The following is an 18855-nucleotide window of genomic DNA, read 5'->3' on the forward strand; positions in this document are numbered from 1 at the left end:
AAACAAGTGACAGTTACAACGGAATCAAAACTAATATCAGAATTGTTCCATCCATGTGTGTTAGTAGCAATACTTTAATGTTCAATTAGTCAATGGCTAACAACTGAATTAAAATGAACAAACATGCAGTAGGAACAGTCTGTGTCTAAAGGTGAAAATAAAATGTGTCAAATGTGAGCACACAAAAATTAAAATGTTCAAAGACAGATTACATTTGAAAAAGTTACATCACAAACACTCAGAAAGAAAAGTTTAAACTGGGCCTAAACTAAATTCCAATAAATATTATTTAAAGGGAATACAGATTGGCAAGTCATACAAGCTTTGATCCAAAGAATAAAACCAGACTCAATAGCTACTTTGAATGTTTAAGAACTGACTGATTCTTGCATTTAAAAATGTAGACTAAATTAGGAACATTTTGCTTAGTACGCCATCAACACTTGTCTTAACCTCAATTAAACAGAATCAAGCTGTGCTAGTCAAAGTTAATTTTGTTACCAGATTTTTTTAAGGCTTCAACATAACTCATTTAATGAAATTGCCAAACATAAGATGTTCGTAGTCGTACAGTATTTTATGAATCATTCCCCAAAACAGAGTTTCTCTATCAGTGTTCACAATCTATCTCATCATTATGGAGAAAACACAAAGTATTAATACTACAATAATAAACAAGCAAGGTACAGAGAAGTTACAAGAAATGCAGAGAAGAAACTAATTCATTTGAATTAATTTAATGTGAAATGATAAGAAATCATTTGTAATTTAGCTACAATGGAGAATATGAAAATAATTCAACATGATAACTCCACTATACCTACAAAATCACCACATGTATTCATATAATGAATGTGAACAAAATTTAGTATTTTAGTATTTGTTATTTAACGCCAATTTGAAGAAAGTAATAACACATAGTTTTGTCGCATGTAATATTTGGTTTGGGGAAAAAGAAATCTGCTCAGAGTTCTGGGTTCTGTTTAGTGATGTTAATGTGCTCCACGTGAACTGTGTTATTTGAATGTACAATAAGGCCTTGATGACGAGAGATAATGGGAACTGCAGATGCTGGAGAATCCAAGATAACAAAGTGCGGAGCTAGATGAACACAGCAGGCCAAGCAGCATCTTAGGAGCACAAAAGCTTTTGTGCTCCTAAGATGCTACTTAGCCTGCTGTGTTCATCCAGCTCCACACTTTGTTATCAAGGCCTTGACAACAATAGCTTGTATTAGTGGCCTTCAAACATTAACAAATCCTTCTCAGCTTAGTGCTCAATGTCTCAGATTTCATGTAAACTACTTAAGACATATTTTCCTGCAGTAAGCAAAATGACTGGTGCAATCAGAATGCAGAAGACCATTGTCGCTGACACTATATCCACTTAAAGTGTTTATTCTCTTTAGAACGTAGAACATTACAGCACAGTACAGGCCCTTTGGCCCTCGATGTTGTGCCGACCTGTCATACCGGTCTGAAGTCCATCTAACCTACACTATTGCATCTACGTCCATATGCTTGTCCAATCTTTCATACGTTTAATTTTATTTGTTTTTATAGCTTTTGCTTGAAAAATTGAAAAACCAAATTAAAAATAACCATTAAAACTCAGAAGTCTGCTAACACTTGGGATTGCCAAAATTTGTTACAAATCTCCTTTCAGAATAATTTATTAGTAGGTGGAATGTGCTGCATTTTGCTTTTCCCTGATGTCAGCACCAGCCAGAAATATACTATTTTGAAATCATCACCTCCAAGTGAAAATTTCTTTTATGCCTTAAATATTTGCTTCTGGGGACAACATTAAACAGCGGTAGATATATTTAGTGTGTCACTCAAATTACCTGGAGTGTTACTGGCCTTACTGCCTAGGTGCTTAATAACACATTAGTTATAAGATATAAACTCCACCATATCTGGGGCAGCCACATTACTAGCTCGGCATTATTTGTCACTTTGGTTAAGAGAAAAAAAGAAATCAATAAATATTCCCATAGAAACCGTACATCAGAAATCAAAGCTTATGAATACAACTCATGTTGTTTTGTCTTGTTTTTGCTGATATTGAAATAATAACTAAAAATTCCGCTATAGGTAAGAAAAAACTGGCATTACATAATAGTGAGCTTGATGTAATTCATGTACCTGACATTTCCTTGCAGGCAACATTCAATCAACCCCTTTAACCGACTTTAGTTATACAAACACCTCATTAGAGGATGAAATAATTTTCTATGAAACACACAAATGGAACCAGAGTTAACAGCCTCAGCACTTGACATTACGTAAATGGAATAATATGGCCTAATGTCCATTAATAGTACAAACAAAGTTACTGTGTTGATATAAAAATACAACTGTTCACTCTGATAAAATGCTAGACAGTAATTCAGGAGAGCAGCCAGGCAACTGTTCCAAAATGAGTACTGAGTTAGGACAGCAGGCATGATTCTAACTTCTAACGTGTCTACAATTTAGCTCCTTGTTATTTTTCAGAGTGCAAAATAGTTGTACCTGTTTTTATTTGCATGAACCACACGAGTACCCAGATTTCACTCACATTATATTTAAATTACCACTCCCTACAATTTGGACACATACGTTCCAAGCCTGCCCTTTCTTTATTGGCGATTCCATTTGAAATGGGAATAAAAGAAGCTTCAGTAAAGCAGGAGCTTTAAGTACCTTTGGCTGGGAAACACTGATTGCATCTTCATGGTGTTGTTTGTTAGGTGTGTTTCAGATTTCTGAACTGTATTCACTTTTTGAAAAACACTGGGCTGCTTTGTAAATTAAACTCTAACAAAAACTTGCTTTTAAAAAACTTAAAATAAATAATTTTTCATGGCTGATGTGGCAGAAGATGAAAAAGGGAGATCAGAAGATAGAACACGATGTAAACACCCTCCAGTGGAGAAGAGTGTCTCACTGAGAAACAGGTCAGCAGGACAGGTGTTTGTCCCCTGTAGCAATTGTTTAACATAGTCGTGGCATTACCAGCAGTTGTAAAAGTCATTATGGTTCTCAATTAGTATATCTATGGCTTATTCCTGGTGAATCGTCATTTGCGCATTAAGGCCAGGACTTTTTAAAAAATTTCCTTCCCACCGAATACCTTGACATGCCTACCGTATGTCACCGCAAAGAACATTTTCTTAAGTAGAAGAGATTATTGTCACACGTATAACATGAAGGCAATGAGTGTGGGGCTAGGTTTTCAAGTATTTATGTCAGAGTGACCACGTGTTCTCAGATATGTAAAAAAAAGTTATAAAGTAGAAGCATCAAGATTCTGAGAGTCAGATAGGTTGCCTGCAAATGCAGGATAGAAAACAGGCTCCAATCTGTGTTACATGTCAACCAGTCAATGGTACTACCGAACAAGAATGATGCATTTAAGACAAAAGTGTGCCATCTTCACATGCACCCACTTCCAGATGCTGCAGGTAGTCCAGTTTCTTACCACTTCCTGCTAGGTATAATGCATTGCCTTCTTCTGGGCAGGATGCACTGGAGTGCAAAACAGAATTACTCTCCTTGGTGGTGCTTCATGCAGCAGAATCTCCATTTCACTGCAATCATGTCTGAGTGTTGGACCTGCACGACTATTTTTTGCATGCCTTGTGTCTCTGTGTTACTAAGCTTGACCATCTAACTTCACCAATCAATCCTATCCTCCCCTCCCATTTGACCACCCAACCTCATCATAACTGCACGTGCAAAGATAAAAACTGTTGCTATAATTTAAAAACCTTCAGTAAAGTAATTATCTCTGTGGCTGTACTCCTTTGTTTTTACAGTACACTTTTTTAAAGGTTGTATGCTCTGGATTAGTTCCATTCACCACACACCCCAATGACACTGCTGATGCCGCCACTTACTTCAACAGACTATACCTGCAAGGTTTCAACTATGAAAGGAGCACCAGTAAAGCTACAAATAAGTTGACTGTGTTGTATCTGGTGAAGTTAGCTACCCAATGTTTTTCAAATGAGCTTCATATTTCCACAGAATTGACCTTTGTTACCCCTAATTAGGAAGATTTTGGTGTGACAGAAGATTAATGACACATTTGCAAAACAACATTTTAAAACTCTCAATACCTATTGTCACTCTAATTGCTCCCAGAAGCTGAATTACATATCATAAAACAAGCATCAATAAAAACTCATTCCTTACATAGACCAGGTATAATTTGTCTTACTTAAGGCTCCAAACCAGGCATTCAATCTTCTCAAAGGAAGTTACGGCTAAATCCTTCCTAATTGCCTATTGTAACAGAGCATCAGAATATTTGTCCATTCCCACACCTCTCCAATTCAAACTTGGATGGCTGCCCACCAAAACAAAATTTTCACTGGTTCCAATTACACAAATAGTCATCAGTGTCTCACACGTTATATCAACTTATCCTTATTATTGCAATATAAAAGATGCATGCACCAGGAATGTTATTTGGTTAATCTATCATATATCATGCCTCCTTAAAAGTCTTGATTTCATGAACGAATTTTGGATTCTAATGTTCTTATCATACACAAGGCTGCGAAATACATTGCTGGCCGTTATTTATAGCAGATAACCAAAAGCAGTATGAATGCTTGAGATGAATGGATATTCTTCATGGGATTATTCATTAACTGAACTGATTTTGATAAACAAAGCAGATGAAAAAAAGCAGCAGGTAGATAGAAATGAATGTATGTACGGGTTAGTCTGAAGATATACAAATATTGCATTCTGATTGATTTGGATTTCACAGTCCAGATCGGGCCCATTCACTGCCAGCTCGTCTGTTTTGAAAGTTTTGGTAGGTTTGGTAGTTTTGAGAGCGGTAACTAACCCGTGGGGACTCCTGGTCTGATGGCAATCCATTCTGGGAAATGTGTTCTCCTTCTCTAGCCCCTTCCCTAGGGAAAAGAAAACAGAAGAAAAATTTCATAGATAAGATGTGATTGAACAAGCCATGGGCAAACAAAAAAATTTCTGACTGTAAAATGGATCTCTCTTCCTTCTATCATTTTATATTTAAACTAATACTAGGCATGTTTAGCTGAAATATGAATTTAAGTTCAGACTGGGACCAAACAGAGACAGCACTGAAAAACAATAACCGTAAAGTGGGGTGGCCAAAAGTCCCGCCTTCATACTGTACTTGACCATTTTCATAAAGGTTAAGAGGAGATGACTACAGTCCATTTGGCGGCTACGCTCAGTCTTTGCTTGAAGGTGACCTGTTTTATGTTGCTTAGATTTCATTTTTTAAATTCACTCATGAAACGTGGGCATTGCTTGCTGGGCCAGCCCTAGTTGCCTATGAGAAGGTGGTGGTGAGTTGCCTTTTTGAACCGTTTTAATGCTTTATTCTGAAGTGAAAGTATAAATAATTCTAACTAAAATTTTTATGTTGCTTGTAATGGGAAAATCAAATTCTTGAGAAGTCGTTTCATTTAAATTTGAGCTTTTCAGAAGTACAACCGCAATTTGAAGTGAAAAATTACTGTATTCTGCTTCAGGAGAAAAAAAAAACTAAAAATCTTTTTGATAAACTATAATAGCTTAAAGACATCCCCTTCCATCCATAAGTTTTAATAAATTTTTAACGTCTGAGCATTGTTCAAATTCTGCTGAACATTAATAAGTATGGCGACCAGTTAGTATGCTAGTGTAACTATTACTTTCCAAAGAACTAAAGCCTTCTAAAAAGTTTTATTTAAATTCTTTCATAACATCTTACTGTTGTGGTGATTCAGACTCATCAGAAGGCTGTGGTGTTGGTTGTGGTGATGGCTGTCTCTTCCTCTCTTCCTCTTCTTGCCTCCTCCGTACTTCAAGCAGTTCGAGCTGTAAGAATGAGGAATGTAATGGTCACATTTGTGTGATTTCAAATAATAAAACCTATTTTCTGTAATTACTTTCACTTTGTTTCCATTTTATATGTTAAATGTATAAATTAATTACAAAATTGTCAAGACATATATCACAGTCCACTCAATTTGAGAACGTGAGAAGTTAAGTTGTTCCTATCAGAAGTTTGCCTCGGCCCCATTGTTGCTGCAATTCTGAAACTTATGTTATCATCTTCAGGCTGACTTTTGTAACATTCTTCTCACTTCTATAAACAATTCATTTAAAACTTTATGATGATCCTCTTTATTTGCACAAGGTCCTGCAATTCCAAGCTACCTTGCCTATACAACCTTCCTTACCTTCGAAGCCTATACAGTCCCCCAGAGAACTGATTTCAAAATGCTTACCTTTACCTTGAAATCTTTCCACAGATTCATCATTCTAAACTCAGATTTCTAGCAGCCATACTTGTCCCTTATGACTGCTTTATTCTTCTGGTACTGGTTTACTTCACATTTTCCCCTTGCCTCTATTCTACAAAAGTCCTCACACCCAACCTTCCGCCATATTATCTTCCTCCCTGAATTCAAAAATCCAACTTCTCTTCCTAAGAAAGTTCCTTAAGCTTCTCTTTTCCCTCTTGCTGGAGGCCCACTTGGTTAGCTTGTCAAACAGAAATGATATAGCATTTTGTTTTGTAAACTGCTCCAAAAATAAAAGGAACTCTAGCGACATGTAAAACCAATTGTATGACTATGCTATTTGAATTTGTATCTGTGAAGATAATTAGAACTACATTGCATCATTATCATGTCATTGAAATCTCTCAATATGCTCTTTGATTAATTGAACAATTAATTGCTTTCCAGAAAAATATGCTGCTTTAATTCAATTAAATGTCAAATGAATTTTAGCATGCACTTGAGAAAGTCATCTCAGAAGAGAATTGGAATATCAGTCAAAATTAAGGCATTTGACACACATCACATCTAGCCCAGAACCCAGAGTAAAATGCAACTAAGCCAAGCTGACTAGTTATTGTTAAGGAATGAGTGAAACACCTGTACTGATGACATGTTTTTAGGGGACAATGAAAAAGGATCATTTATGAAATATACTCACTGTTGTCAGTCTCTCCAATGCTGAAAATCTTTCATCCCATGTAGCTGCTGATTTCTCAAATGCCTCATGTCTCTTAATCAACTTCTCTACTTCATCCACACTCTGACCCAATTCTCGACTGGACAGATATGGCTCTTGGCCTAAAAGCCAAGCTTCTGCCACACCTGCATCTCTAGCAAACTGATGTACTTCCAAAACTAAGCAAAAAATAATGAAATTCAAAAGGAGAGTTCACAAATTAAAGATAGAATGTAGTAGCAAAATAATAACGTTCATAGTTTTCCCAATCAACATCAGATGCAACTCCATGACAAAATATTCTGAAAAAATAAGATCTCCGTTAAACAGCGGCAACATTTGGTCAGAAAGATTGATTAAAAAAATCCTACAAACAATTTAATTACATAACAAAGCACACATTCAGGATTTATGCTGTGTGAATGATAGTAAGTATTTACCTAGTCTGAGCCACTCCCACCTGTCCTCCCACTTGTCAATCATTTCTTTCCTCTTATCCGTTAGTTGCAGCAGCTTCTCCTTAATCTGTGCATGAAGACAGAATTGATTTACGTAGTGGTAGGATAATCTTTTTTGGTATTACTATTCATTTCATAATGCCTTCCTTTTCTCATATTACAAAATAATGAAACACTCATTCAGAAATTGACGTAAACATCTATGCGAACAGTGAACTTAATAAAGATTGTCATCTCCTTAAATATCAATATAAATTGAGATTCATTTCTACAAACATCTAATGTTGTTAATGCTCCACCTGGCTTGAGTGTTTTAATGGTGCCCAAAGTGGAAAGTATGCTTTTCCCTAATACTGATCTTTTTTAGATCTCTGGAAGTAAATAATTCAATCATACATCATTAAAGTCTAACTAGAATTCTCCTGTGTTCTAATTATCCAGTAAAACTTGAAGTGTTTTTATAATTAATACTTAATGACTAGGTAACTGAATTACAATGCGAGCTGACAAAATGTAGCAATTAATTGTGGTCACCAGCCTTAATGTTAGAGCTAAGTACATTGTTCTGACAATAGGTGTGCTACCTCTTCAGATGCATAGTGCTTTCTTGCCAGGAGAGATTTGCCAAGTTCAATGCATGTAGTGAAACTATCATTACGGGCATCAATCTCAGCCTTGATGCCTTGGTGATTGTTCATTAGCAATTCCACTGACGAAACATCTCTGAAACAAGATAAAATATATACACTCTAATTATTGGCATCTCGACTGTCAAAATGTTTGAAGCATAAATCAAACATTGACACAAATACTGGATGAAATGACAGCCTAGATTTAAAAAAATGCTCAAAGTACTAGCTAATAATAATTACCAATAATTATCTCCCTGTCTTTCTGCCTTTAACTTAGCACATTCATTTTACCTTGGTTTCTCTTGGGTTTCAATTTGCCGAATAACATCTTCCATCCATAGCATCAGATCACGCACCATGCTAAAGAAACGGAACTTATCTCCAGTATCAAAAAGCTTTGCCCTCCGAGCTTCACATGCATCAAGAAGTGTCTTCCATGCCTCCAATACTTCTGCTTCGCGTTTCTGAATGTCATCAGCCTTGTCACCAGCATAAGCAGCCTGGAGACGAGCAGCATCCTCCTGTAGCTGCCTTACCTGTGACAAAACAATATGCCAGCAATGTGCAAGAATTTTTTATTCTTATCCCATATAGCACATAGTTCCCATAATATCTCCAGTGCAACAAAGTAAAACTAACAATTAGAAGTTAAACCAGTAACTTCACAGAATCCCTACAGTGTGGAAACAGGCCCTTCAGCCCAACAAGTCCACACCGACCCTTGGAGCATCCCACCTAGACCCATCCCCACACACCCCTGATCACTACAGGCAATTTAGCATGGCCAATCCACCTAGCCTGCACATCTTTAGATTGTGGGAGGAAACTGGAGCACCCAGAGGAAACTCATGCAGACAGGGGGAGAACGTGTAAACTCTGCATAGACAGTCACCCGAGGCTGGAATTGAACATGGGTTCCCAGTGCTGTGAGGCTGCACTGCTAACCATTGAGCCACTGTGCCACCCCCTTCTTGAGACATTGCTAGGGTCCATGTGTCATGAAACAAGCAGTGCCTAATAACAGTATTTTAAAAGTTATAGGTATGATCTTGTTCTAATGGTCATGCCAGAACCACATTTTTAAAATATTGAAATTATTAAAATATATGCAAATCACATACTTTGTATATATACACAAATATACACAATTACACATTTTCTATTTAGAAGCAAGAAACAAGTAAAGTATCAGCGATTTAATGTCTCCATAACTGATGTCACTCAGTTTCTTTGCTCTCAACACCGTGTATTTGTATAGTCAGAAGTTTTACTCTACCAAGGTGAAAGAATTAGTACAATAGATAATTTTACACCAATTAAATTATACAATCATTTATAAAGGCATTTATTTTAACCGCTCACCTCAACAGAGTTGCTTTTATTTTAAACCTTCAAAATTTATATTCGGGATCTACTGAATCTTTTTTAAAAATATATAAAGGGTGCAATGCTGCCTGATCAAAATTAAATTTAAGACAGTAGGTGTTCTAAGGTTGAGGAAAACAAATAACCTCTGACTTTAATCTTTCATCTACAGTATAAGGGTATACAATAAATTAGAATAATTAAGGGCAACACATTAAGACCACTGCAAAATTATTCCTTGAGAATATGAAATTAATGTTCTGCCATATTTATTAATATTTCATGTTTTAATATAATGCAATACAGCTCGATCCTCATTGTCTGTGTGACTACAGAATAATGTTGATAATAAAGGGGGGGGGGGTAAAGAGATTTTTTCTGCAGGGTACCACAAGGTGGTTGTTTGTAGTTATGTGTTTGCGGTGAGGCCACAGGTCTGCCATACACTCAATGACAAGACATTGAGAAAACCTGCTGCTTCCTCACAGGAGATAGAGACAAATCAAAGGCCTGTCAAACACATACAGTTTCTTGCTTTTAAATTTCAAAGTGTCACTGTGAGAGTCCTGCAGCACGTTACCAATTCAGTGCTTTGCTGGAGATGCAGACCAATACAAGGAATATAACTTTCAATTAAAAAAGTATAATTCTTATCCTCAGTTAGTGAAAATATGTCAGTTCATACAAAAGGTCATCTTGTCTACGCTACCTACAAGATTTACGTGAATGTGTCTTCACCATTCATCAGCATAAACACACTTTATTAGAAAAATGTATCAACTTTTTTTTAAAGTTACAAAAACATTGCTTATGGGAAATGGGGGAGACTGACCAGAACAGCCTTTAATGCTCTTCACCAGCTGAGAAGGGGGCAGTAAGCTGCCTTCTTGAATGTTGGGCAGGTGAGGGGGTGATTACAGTCTTAGCAACACCACTTCATCATATAGTACTCACACTGTGCAATGATCTTCAAAAACTTCCAGTGGTACTATTTTAACTTTGAAGCTCTATTTATGTGTAAGTAAATTTGCAAAGGCAATGTTACCGTGGAACATTCCATTAAAAATGTTTGTATGTCCAACCTGTGAGCATCTTCCTGGTATAGAGGAAATTCAGGATAATGTGAATGTTGGTGTCCAAGTGGTGAGTTTGTGTTCTTGCTGTACAGCTTTAAAACTAGATAGTTTAAGTTATACACCGATAATTTCAGAAAGCAGAGGTTTATTTTATTATTTATTACTCATGCACGCATAGGGTGCTGCAATCAAGTCAATATAATAGTAGTGTCAAATAATCTCCTGAGATCAGTCCCTTCTTTCTGCAGCCTTTGTATCTCAAGGTTGGAAGTGAGATTTTCAAGCATAGGAACCATAAAATCATGTCCAGAAAAGTTAAAAATGGCAAGGAAACAAGGCACCTGCATATTTATTCGGGGGGTGCTTTACAAAATTAAGTAGCTATGTAGGGTTGAACTCAAATTTTAGGAGGAGAAAATAATATCCTTTCAACAGGAGAAATAATTCCTGTTTTTGTTTCTCTAGGGTTTATAGATTTTCTGTCAAAAATTTAGTGGGCAATTGGGAGAATCCACATATATCCATTTACAACATGGGCCAATTATTTCAAATGCAAAAAACATACATTTACTATATTCATAAATAATATAAAAATATATAGGATAGGGATGGGTTTTTCCATTTGCAATTTTCTTTATTTGGAATAATGGGACCCTCAAGCTGTAAGTAAATTAGCAGGTGAATTCACAGCATATCCTTCTGTGTTAAATTGGACTTCCACTCCATTAATCATAATCGAGAATGTTAGATACTTTACCTGAGTACCAAGAGCTTGAATGTCATGTTCAAATGTAGTATGCATTCTCTGCAATGCTTCCACAGTGTTCTGATCTCGTCCTAGTTCCTCTGGAAGTTTCTTGTGCTTGTCTTGAATTCGTCCAAAGATCTCCTTAGCATCATGGTAAAATTTATGCAACTCATAAGAAGCTGCCAGAATCTGTGTTCGGGTGTCAATAAGCTCCAGCAGATCAGCCCAAGCCTCATTGAGTCCATCTTTCCACTCAGCAACCGTAGCAGCATCAGAATGCCCAGAATTAATCAGCTCATCAGCCATACGATTCACACTATCAACGCGCTCCTGGCCAATGTTACCAGTATCACGAGCAAATTCACGGAACCTCTCTTGCAGCATCTGAAAAGAAATATAATTTATTAAAAGAACAGTAGACTGTGTTTTGATTGTTGCTTACTGAAAATCAAACTTGGTGCAGGTGAGGGGGTGCTAATGCAATTGGACTACACATTCACAGCCTCAGTCTAATGCTCTGGGAACATGGTTTCAAATCCTGCTACAGTAAATGGTGACATTTGGATTCAATAAAATCTTGAATTAAAAAGCTGGCCAAATGATGGCCATGTAAATGTAGCTAATTGTTATGATAACCCATCTGGTTTGCTAATGTCTTTCAGGGAAAGAAATCTGCCATCCTTATCTTATCTGGCCGACATGCAACTCCAGATCAATTGCAATGGGATTGACTCTTCACTGCCTTCTGAAATGGCCTTGCAAGCCACTCAGCTGTAACAAAACTTGCAATAAAATGTAGGAAGACCTAGCATTGATCCAGGTATTGGGGAAACAGCAAGAAACACAGCCCTGTCAATCTTGCAAAGTGTTCCTGACTAGCATGTGGAAGCTTGAGCTGAAGTTGGGACAACTGTCTCACAGATTTGTCAATGAACAACCTGACATTGTTATACTCATGGAATTGAGCCTTACAATGTCCCAGGCACCATCATCACCATCCCTGGGTTTGACCTGTTACACCTGAAGGACAGGTTTGTCACACCAATATTGCTGCTATATACTTCTACCTGGAGTCTACCTACAAGATATAACCAGAACCTGGTGGACAACATGAGCATAGTGATGCTGGAAGCAGTAGATGAACAAAGCCTGATCAAATTTTGAGATACTGAGGCCCTAACATTGATCACAAGTTGTGGATCAAACAGCTAGAGTATGTTGATACCTGTTTGGCACTGAATCCCTTATCCCAAGGGCCAGATGCAGAATCTGCTGAAGAAACTGAAGCTGTTGAAGTGAGTGAAGATTAAAGGACGATTGTTATCTGATCACACCTTGCCATAGAGAATCACATCCATCTATGCATCCATTACATATAATCAATGGAGCCTCATTTATTTTACAGAATCCCTACAGTGTGGAGACAGGCCTTTCGGCCCAACAAGTCCACACTGACTCTCAGAGCATCCCAGCCAGATACAGCCGCCTATAACCCACCTAATTTACACGTCCCTGAACAATATGGACAATCTGTGGAGAGAAATCAGAGTTAACATTTCAGGTTCAGTGACCCTTCCTCAGGACTGATGGCAGCGAGGAAAAGGTTGGCTTTTATGCAGAAGATAGGGTAGGGGTTGTGGGTGAGAAGCAAATGATAGGTAGAAGTAGAGCCCAAAGACAGGGAAGAACAGGTGGACAGACAAAGGAGTGGATAATGATCAACTGGGAGAATGAATGGTTATTAGTGGACAATTAATGGCTAACGATGTGTGGTGTGTAATAGCAGACCATGTGATAACAAGGCCTGGTTTTGGAGGGGAGGGTGGAGTTGGGGTGTGGACATGAGAAGGTGCCTCTAGTCCTAAAATTATTTAATTTGATATTGATCCCAAAAGGCTAAAAAGTTCCCAAGCAGAAAATGAGGTGCTGTTCTTCCAGCTTGCACTGAGCTGCCCTGGAGCACTGCAGCAAGCCTGAGACAGAGATGTTGGCCAGGGAACATGGTGATGTGTTGAAGTGGCATGGTGTTCAGGAAGGCAAGGGAGGAGTTAGAAAAGGTTCTCAACATCGCTTTTCCATTTCTGGGGATAAGCTGGCCACCAGCATTCACTACAAATCAACCAACTCCCACAGTTACCTTGACTGTATATCCTCACCCTGCTTCCCGTGAAGACTCTATTCCATTCTCCCAGTTCGTCTGACTCCATTGCATCGGTTCTGATGATGCCAACTTTAACAAGGAGGCCTCAGAAATATTCACCTTCTTCCTCAACTGAGAATTCCCCAAAACCATTGTCGACAGAGCCCTTAGCCGAATCCAACCCATTCTTGGCACTTCAGCCCTCACCCCCTCTCTTCCCTCCTATAACAGCAACAGGATCTCCTTGTCCTCACCTAACATCCCATCAGAGGATCTTTAGCCACCATTCTCGCCACTTCCAGCAGGATGCCACCACCAGACACATATTCCCTTTCCCTGTCAGCCTTCCACAAGGACTGTTCCCTCTAGGACACCCTGATTCAGTCCTCCTTCACTCTCAACACTCTGTCACAGTCCCAATGCACCTTCCCCTGCAACCACTGAAGGTGTAACACCTGTCGTTCACTTTCTCCCTCCACAGTATCCAAGGGCCTAACAAACACACCTTCCAGGTGAAGCAGTGCCTTACCTGTGCTTCAATCAATCTAGTTTACTGCTTTCACAGCTCACAATGTGGTCTCCTCTTCATTGGGCAAATGAAGTATAGACTAAGTGTTCACTTCGTACAACACCTACATTCTGTCTGCAAAGACCCTGACCTTCCTGTTGCCTGCCACATCAACAGTCCACCTTGTTCCCTGGCCAACATCGCCGTCTCAGGCTTGGTGCAGTGCTCCAGCAAAACTCAGCACATGCTGGAAGAACAGTATCTCATTTTCCACTTGGGAACTCTATAACCTTCTAGACTCAATACTGAATTCAACATTCTTAGGGCTTGAGGCACCTTTTCCCATGTCCTTACCCCAACACCCAAACATCAGGCCGGTTATCACACATCACACATCGTTAGCCACTATTTGTCCAAAAATAGCTATTCATTGTCCCAAGATGATCATTATCCACTCATTTGTCTGTCCATTTGTTCTCCCTCTTTTTGGGCTCCATCTCCACCTATAATTTACTCCTTACCTCCTCCCCAACCTTATCTTCCGCATAAAAGCCAACATTTTCCTAGCTTCAGAGATAGTAGTAACCGCTGATGCTGAAGAATCTGAGATAACAAGGTGTAGAGCTGGATAAACACAGCAGGCCAAGCAGCATCAGATGAACAGGAAAACTGACGTTTTGGGTCTTGGCACTTCTTTTCTGAAGAAGGGTCTAGAACCGAAACGTCAGCTTTCCTGCTCATCTGATGCTGCTTGGCCTGCTGTGTTCATCTAGCTATACATCTTGTTATCCCTTTTCCCTAGCTTCCATCAGTTTGGAGGATGGGTCACTGAACCTAAAATGGTAACTCTGACTTCTCTCCGCAAATGCTGCCAGACCTGCCGAGCCTTGGCAGCAATTTCTGTTCTGGTTCCCGAAAACAAGCTGACAGAGTCATACAGCATAGAAACAAGGCTTTTTGGCCTACCATATCTATGCTGACCAACAAACACCAAACTGCAAAATCCCATTTACCCGCACTTGAGTCCATAGCCACCTATGCCCTGGCATTTGAAATGCTTATCCAAGTGTGCTATAAAAGCTGGGCTATAAGAAAAAAAATAAGAAAATAACAATACATGGCCACTTAGCACACATTCTAGGAATTAGTTTTAAAAATTAAACACTCAGTCCTGTAAACAAGGAGCTGATACCAACTGCAACATCTGGTCCAACCATCTATTTAAAATTGATAAGAGCTAAAATAAATAGCTCTGAAAATGGGCATGGGCAATTGTGATGTGTTAACAACTTACATCCACTGCTACAGGCAGGCAGCAAGTAAACTTAACGTTGCCTGCTTTGTACAGCCAGCACTAAGTTTGCTGCTGAGTGCCTGTATGCTTTAAGATGATAAGGTGGGGGAGGAGGTAAGGAGTCAATAATAGGTGGAGATGGAGGCCAAAGAGAGGGAGACAAAGGAATGGATAATGATCATCTTGGGAGAATGATTAGCTATTAGTGGACAAATAGTGGCTAACGATGTGTGGTGTGTAATAGCAGATTGTGTGATAACTGGCTTGGTGTTTGGGTGTTGGGGAAGGACATGGAAATAGGTGCCTCAATCCCTAAGATTGTTGAATTCAATAGCACAAAAATGAGATAGGCTACCACACCACTTATAGACTGTGATAATTAAAGAAATGTACTTCTTTAACAGAAGGTGTACTGTGGCTGGAGGATGCACTAGAAATCATGATATAACTCACAATGATGTGGAAAAAGAGAATAATGATAAAAGTTTGGTTCTCACATTTCCTGATGTTATACTGGAGACTTTGGGAGATTAAAAGGAAACAAAGGTGGACCATCAGAGAAACTTTCAGAAGGCAGTGAGAGCAAGATAACCATGGTGGTCAGTGCCACAAGTCAGCCCCGAAGACTTCAACGTAGCAATAAATCTGGTGACTTTGCAGGCGAGCAAAGTTGGTGAATGCAGCTTCAAACATCATACACCTCCAGCTGAATCATGAACCTTGGATATTATTCAATGCATCAGATGCCCACTGCTTAAAACAACTTATATAGCAGTTTTAATATAAGATATGGTGCTTCAACAACAGTCTCTATCAATTACAATTCACACATAACATTCATAGCTTCTCCCCACCCTCACAGATTTTGCATCACTGTAAGACTCACAGCTGCATCTGAACTTGTCCTATCAGTTATAAGAATCGTACCACTTAAAGTGCATTATACATTAGCATATTTTCTCTCTTTTAGAGACAAAGAATCAAAGAACGTGAGACAGCAAGCACTAACAGGTGAGGATTAAATGTAGCTCAATGCCCTTAAATTCATTAGTTGCTGGTAAAACTCAGCAGGTCTGGTGGCATCTGTGGAGAAAATATCAGAGTTAATGTTTCGGGTCCACTGACCCTTCCTCAGAACTGATGATGGCCAAATTGCTGGAGCTGAAACATTAACTCTTGATTTTTGCCCCCCACAGATGTTGCCAGGCCTGCTGTGCTTTTCCAGCAACTTCTGGTTTTGTTCCTGATTTACAGCATCTGTAGTTCTTTGGTCCTGAAATTCATGCAGGAGATGGTGCTTGCCACCATGGGAGAGGCAATAGCCTAGTGGTATTATTGCTGGACTGTTAATCAAGAGGCCCTGGTAATGTTCTGGGGACCTGGGTTTGAATCCCAACGTAGCAGAGGGTGGAATTTGAACTCAATAAATATCTGGAATTATGAGTCTAGTAATGACTGTGAATCCATTGCTGATTGTAGGAAAAAATCCATCTGGTTCACTGATGTCCTTTAGGGAAGGAAACTGTCTTCCTTACCTGGTCTGGCCTACATGTGACATCAAACCCACAGCAATACGGTTGACTCCTAACAGCCCTCTGGGCAATTAGGAATGGGCAATAAATGTTGACGTAAGCAGAGACGCCCTTATCCGGTGAATGAATAAAGGGGGAAAAATGGGAGAAGCCACTGCAGGGCTGAAACAGTAAATGGCAACAGTATCCTCATGTTTAAAGCTCCATGTCACATTTCACTTTGCCTCATTCCACAATCTCTTCCAATTAGAAACTGCAAATGGCGAGCATGCACTTCTCACTACTCTTCCCCTCTCTCATTTCAACACAATTTAGATATCCAAAGAAGTTCAATCTTGCCAGGCAACGTTTGCAACATCAAGATAGTACTGATGAAGAAACACTGTTTACTCCTTCTCACACTCACAGCCACCAGCTCAGGTAATAATGTTGTGCATAATTTGAGAGCACAGCTCAGAGGTGGATGTGGTCAGACACTGATCATCTGCATCCAGGACAGAGGACAAAGTATCATAGGTGTCAGCTCATAGGAGGGAATGGTTGCAATTACATTCTGTTGCGAAAGACTCAGGGAGAAAGAAGTGATGGGATATACCAGAAAATGCACTACATTTTGGAAGGTGTTGGAAATTGAGGTCCCCTTCAAAATGATGTGCCTTCTGTATTTCATATTCAGTATTTCCTGTGTAGCATGAAGCCTCACTTAACTGTGATACTGTAGCAATTAGTCTTCCACAAGCATAAACCAAAGATTTATCAGAAACCACACCTATAATGAGTGCAGTGTTTTCAAAATTAAGGTTTTGTTCTGAAAAAGGATAGAAACACAAAAAATTAGGAAGAGGTGTGAGTCATTTGGCCCTTCGAGCCTGTTCCACAAAACTAAATGATCATGAGCAGATCATCCTACTCGGCACTCTGTTCCTTCTTCTGCTTCATATCCTTTGATCCCTTTAGTCATAAAAACTATACTTAACTCCTCCTTGAAAACACTCACTGCTTTGGCCTCAGCTGCCCTCTGTGGCAGAGAATTCCTCAGGCTCATCACTCTCTGGGTGAAGAAATGTCTCCTCCTCTCAGTCCTAAATGGCCTACCCCTTATCCTTAGACTGTGACCTCCGGTTCTGAAATCCGCACTCATCAGGAAGATCCTTCCTGCATTAACCATGCCTCGTCCCGTTTAAATGTTAGTGGTTTTATGAGCTTCCCTCCCTCATTCTTCTAAACTCCAGTGAATATAGATCTAATAGGCCATTCTGTCTTCATACGTCAGTCTTGAAACCCAGGCGTCGGGTAAACCTTCGACGTACTCCATCCAAAGCCAAAACATCCTTCCTTAGTTAGGAAGGCTAAAACTGAACATAAAATGCCAGGAGCAGTCTCACTAAAGCCCTGTACAGTTGCAGCAAAACATCACTGCTCCTCTGCTAAAATTGACTAGTTATGATGACCAGCATAACTTCTACCTTCCTCGCCGCCTGCACACCTGCATGCTTACTTTCAGGAACTGATATACAAAGATGCTCAGGTCTGATTGCAACTTCCCTTTCACAATCCATTGCCATTCAGATAATAATCTGCCTCCCTGTTTTTGCTACTAAAGTAGATTATCTCACATTTATCCACATTATACTTCATCTGCCGTACATGTGGCCACTCAATCAACTTACCCAAATCACAATCAAGCATCTCTTCATCCATCTCATATAATTCACCTCTCACCCAGTTTTGTCACTGAAAACTAACCTTCAAATGGAAATGGGAAAGGGGACAATGCTTTTCCAACATCATGAGTAGCTGTCCCACGGTTGCCGAACAAAACTATTCAGACAACTGATTGACACAATGTAAAATCTCAGCTGCTAGATATCAAATATATCATGTGTTCAGGGGCAGAGATCAGTCATTATAGGTAGCAGCCCTCATTAGACCTCATGAATGGTCCTCAGAAGCCTGCATTCACCAGATGGAAGATGGACATTAAAAGATGACATGAGGATGAGCTCCCTAACACCATGGCTAACAGTATACAACGTTAACACAATGTAATGAGACCAACACATTCCACACCAACAGTCTGTTTTCCCTCTGGTATCAGTGAACCACTCTC

The 18855-nt window shown here is 39.2% G+C and overlaps 1 protein-coding gene across 5 annotated transcripts in view; it reads right to left on the minus strand.

Annotated features, from left to right (window-relative positions):
* The window catches only part of sptbn1 (spectrin, beta, non-erythrocytic 1), a 239773-nt gene that overhangs the window by 16968 nt on the left and 203950 nt on the right, over positions 1-18855 (minus strand). For all 5 annotated transcript variants that reach the window (XM_048536023.2, XM_048536019.2, XM_048536021.2 and 2 more), the window contains 7 exons: positions 11281-11655; positions 8374-8618; positions 8035-8173; positions 7433-7517; positions 6975-7171; positions 5740-5846; positions 4846-4912 (listed from right to left, as the gene is read on the minus strand). In XM_048536023.2, coding sequence (XP_048391980.1) covers positions 4846-4912; positions 5740-5846; positions 6975-7171; positions 7433-7517; positions 8035-8173; positions 8374-8618; positions 11281-11655 — 1215 coding nt within the window. The remainder of the gene's footprint in view (positions 1-4845; positions 4913-5739; positions 5847-6974; positions 7172-7432; positions 7518-8034; positions 8174-8373; positions 8619-11280; positions 11656-18855) is intronic.

The sequence above is a fragment of the Stegostoma tigrinum genome, chromosome 9 (genome assembly GCF_030684315.1).
Source record: "Stegostoma tigrinum isolate sSteTig4 chromosome 9, sSteTig4.hap1, whole genome shotgun sequence".
In the NCBI taxonomy this organism is placed as follows: domain Eukaryota; kingdom Metazoa; phylum Chordata; class Chondrichthyes; order Orectolobiformes; family Stegostomatidae; genus Stegostoma; species Stegostoma tigrinum.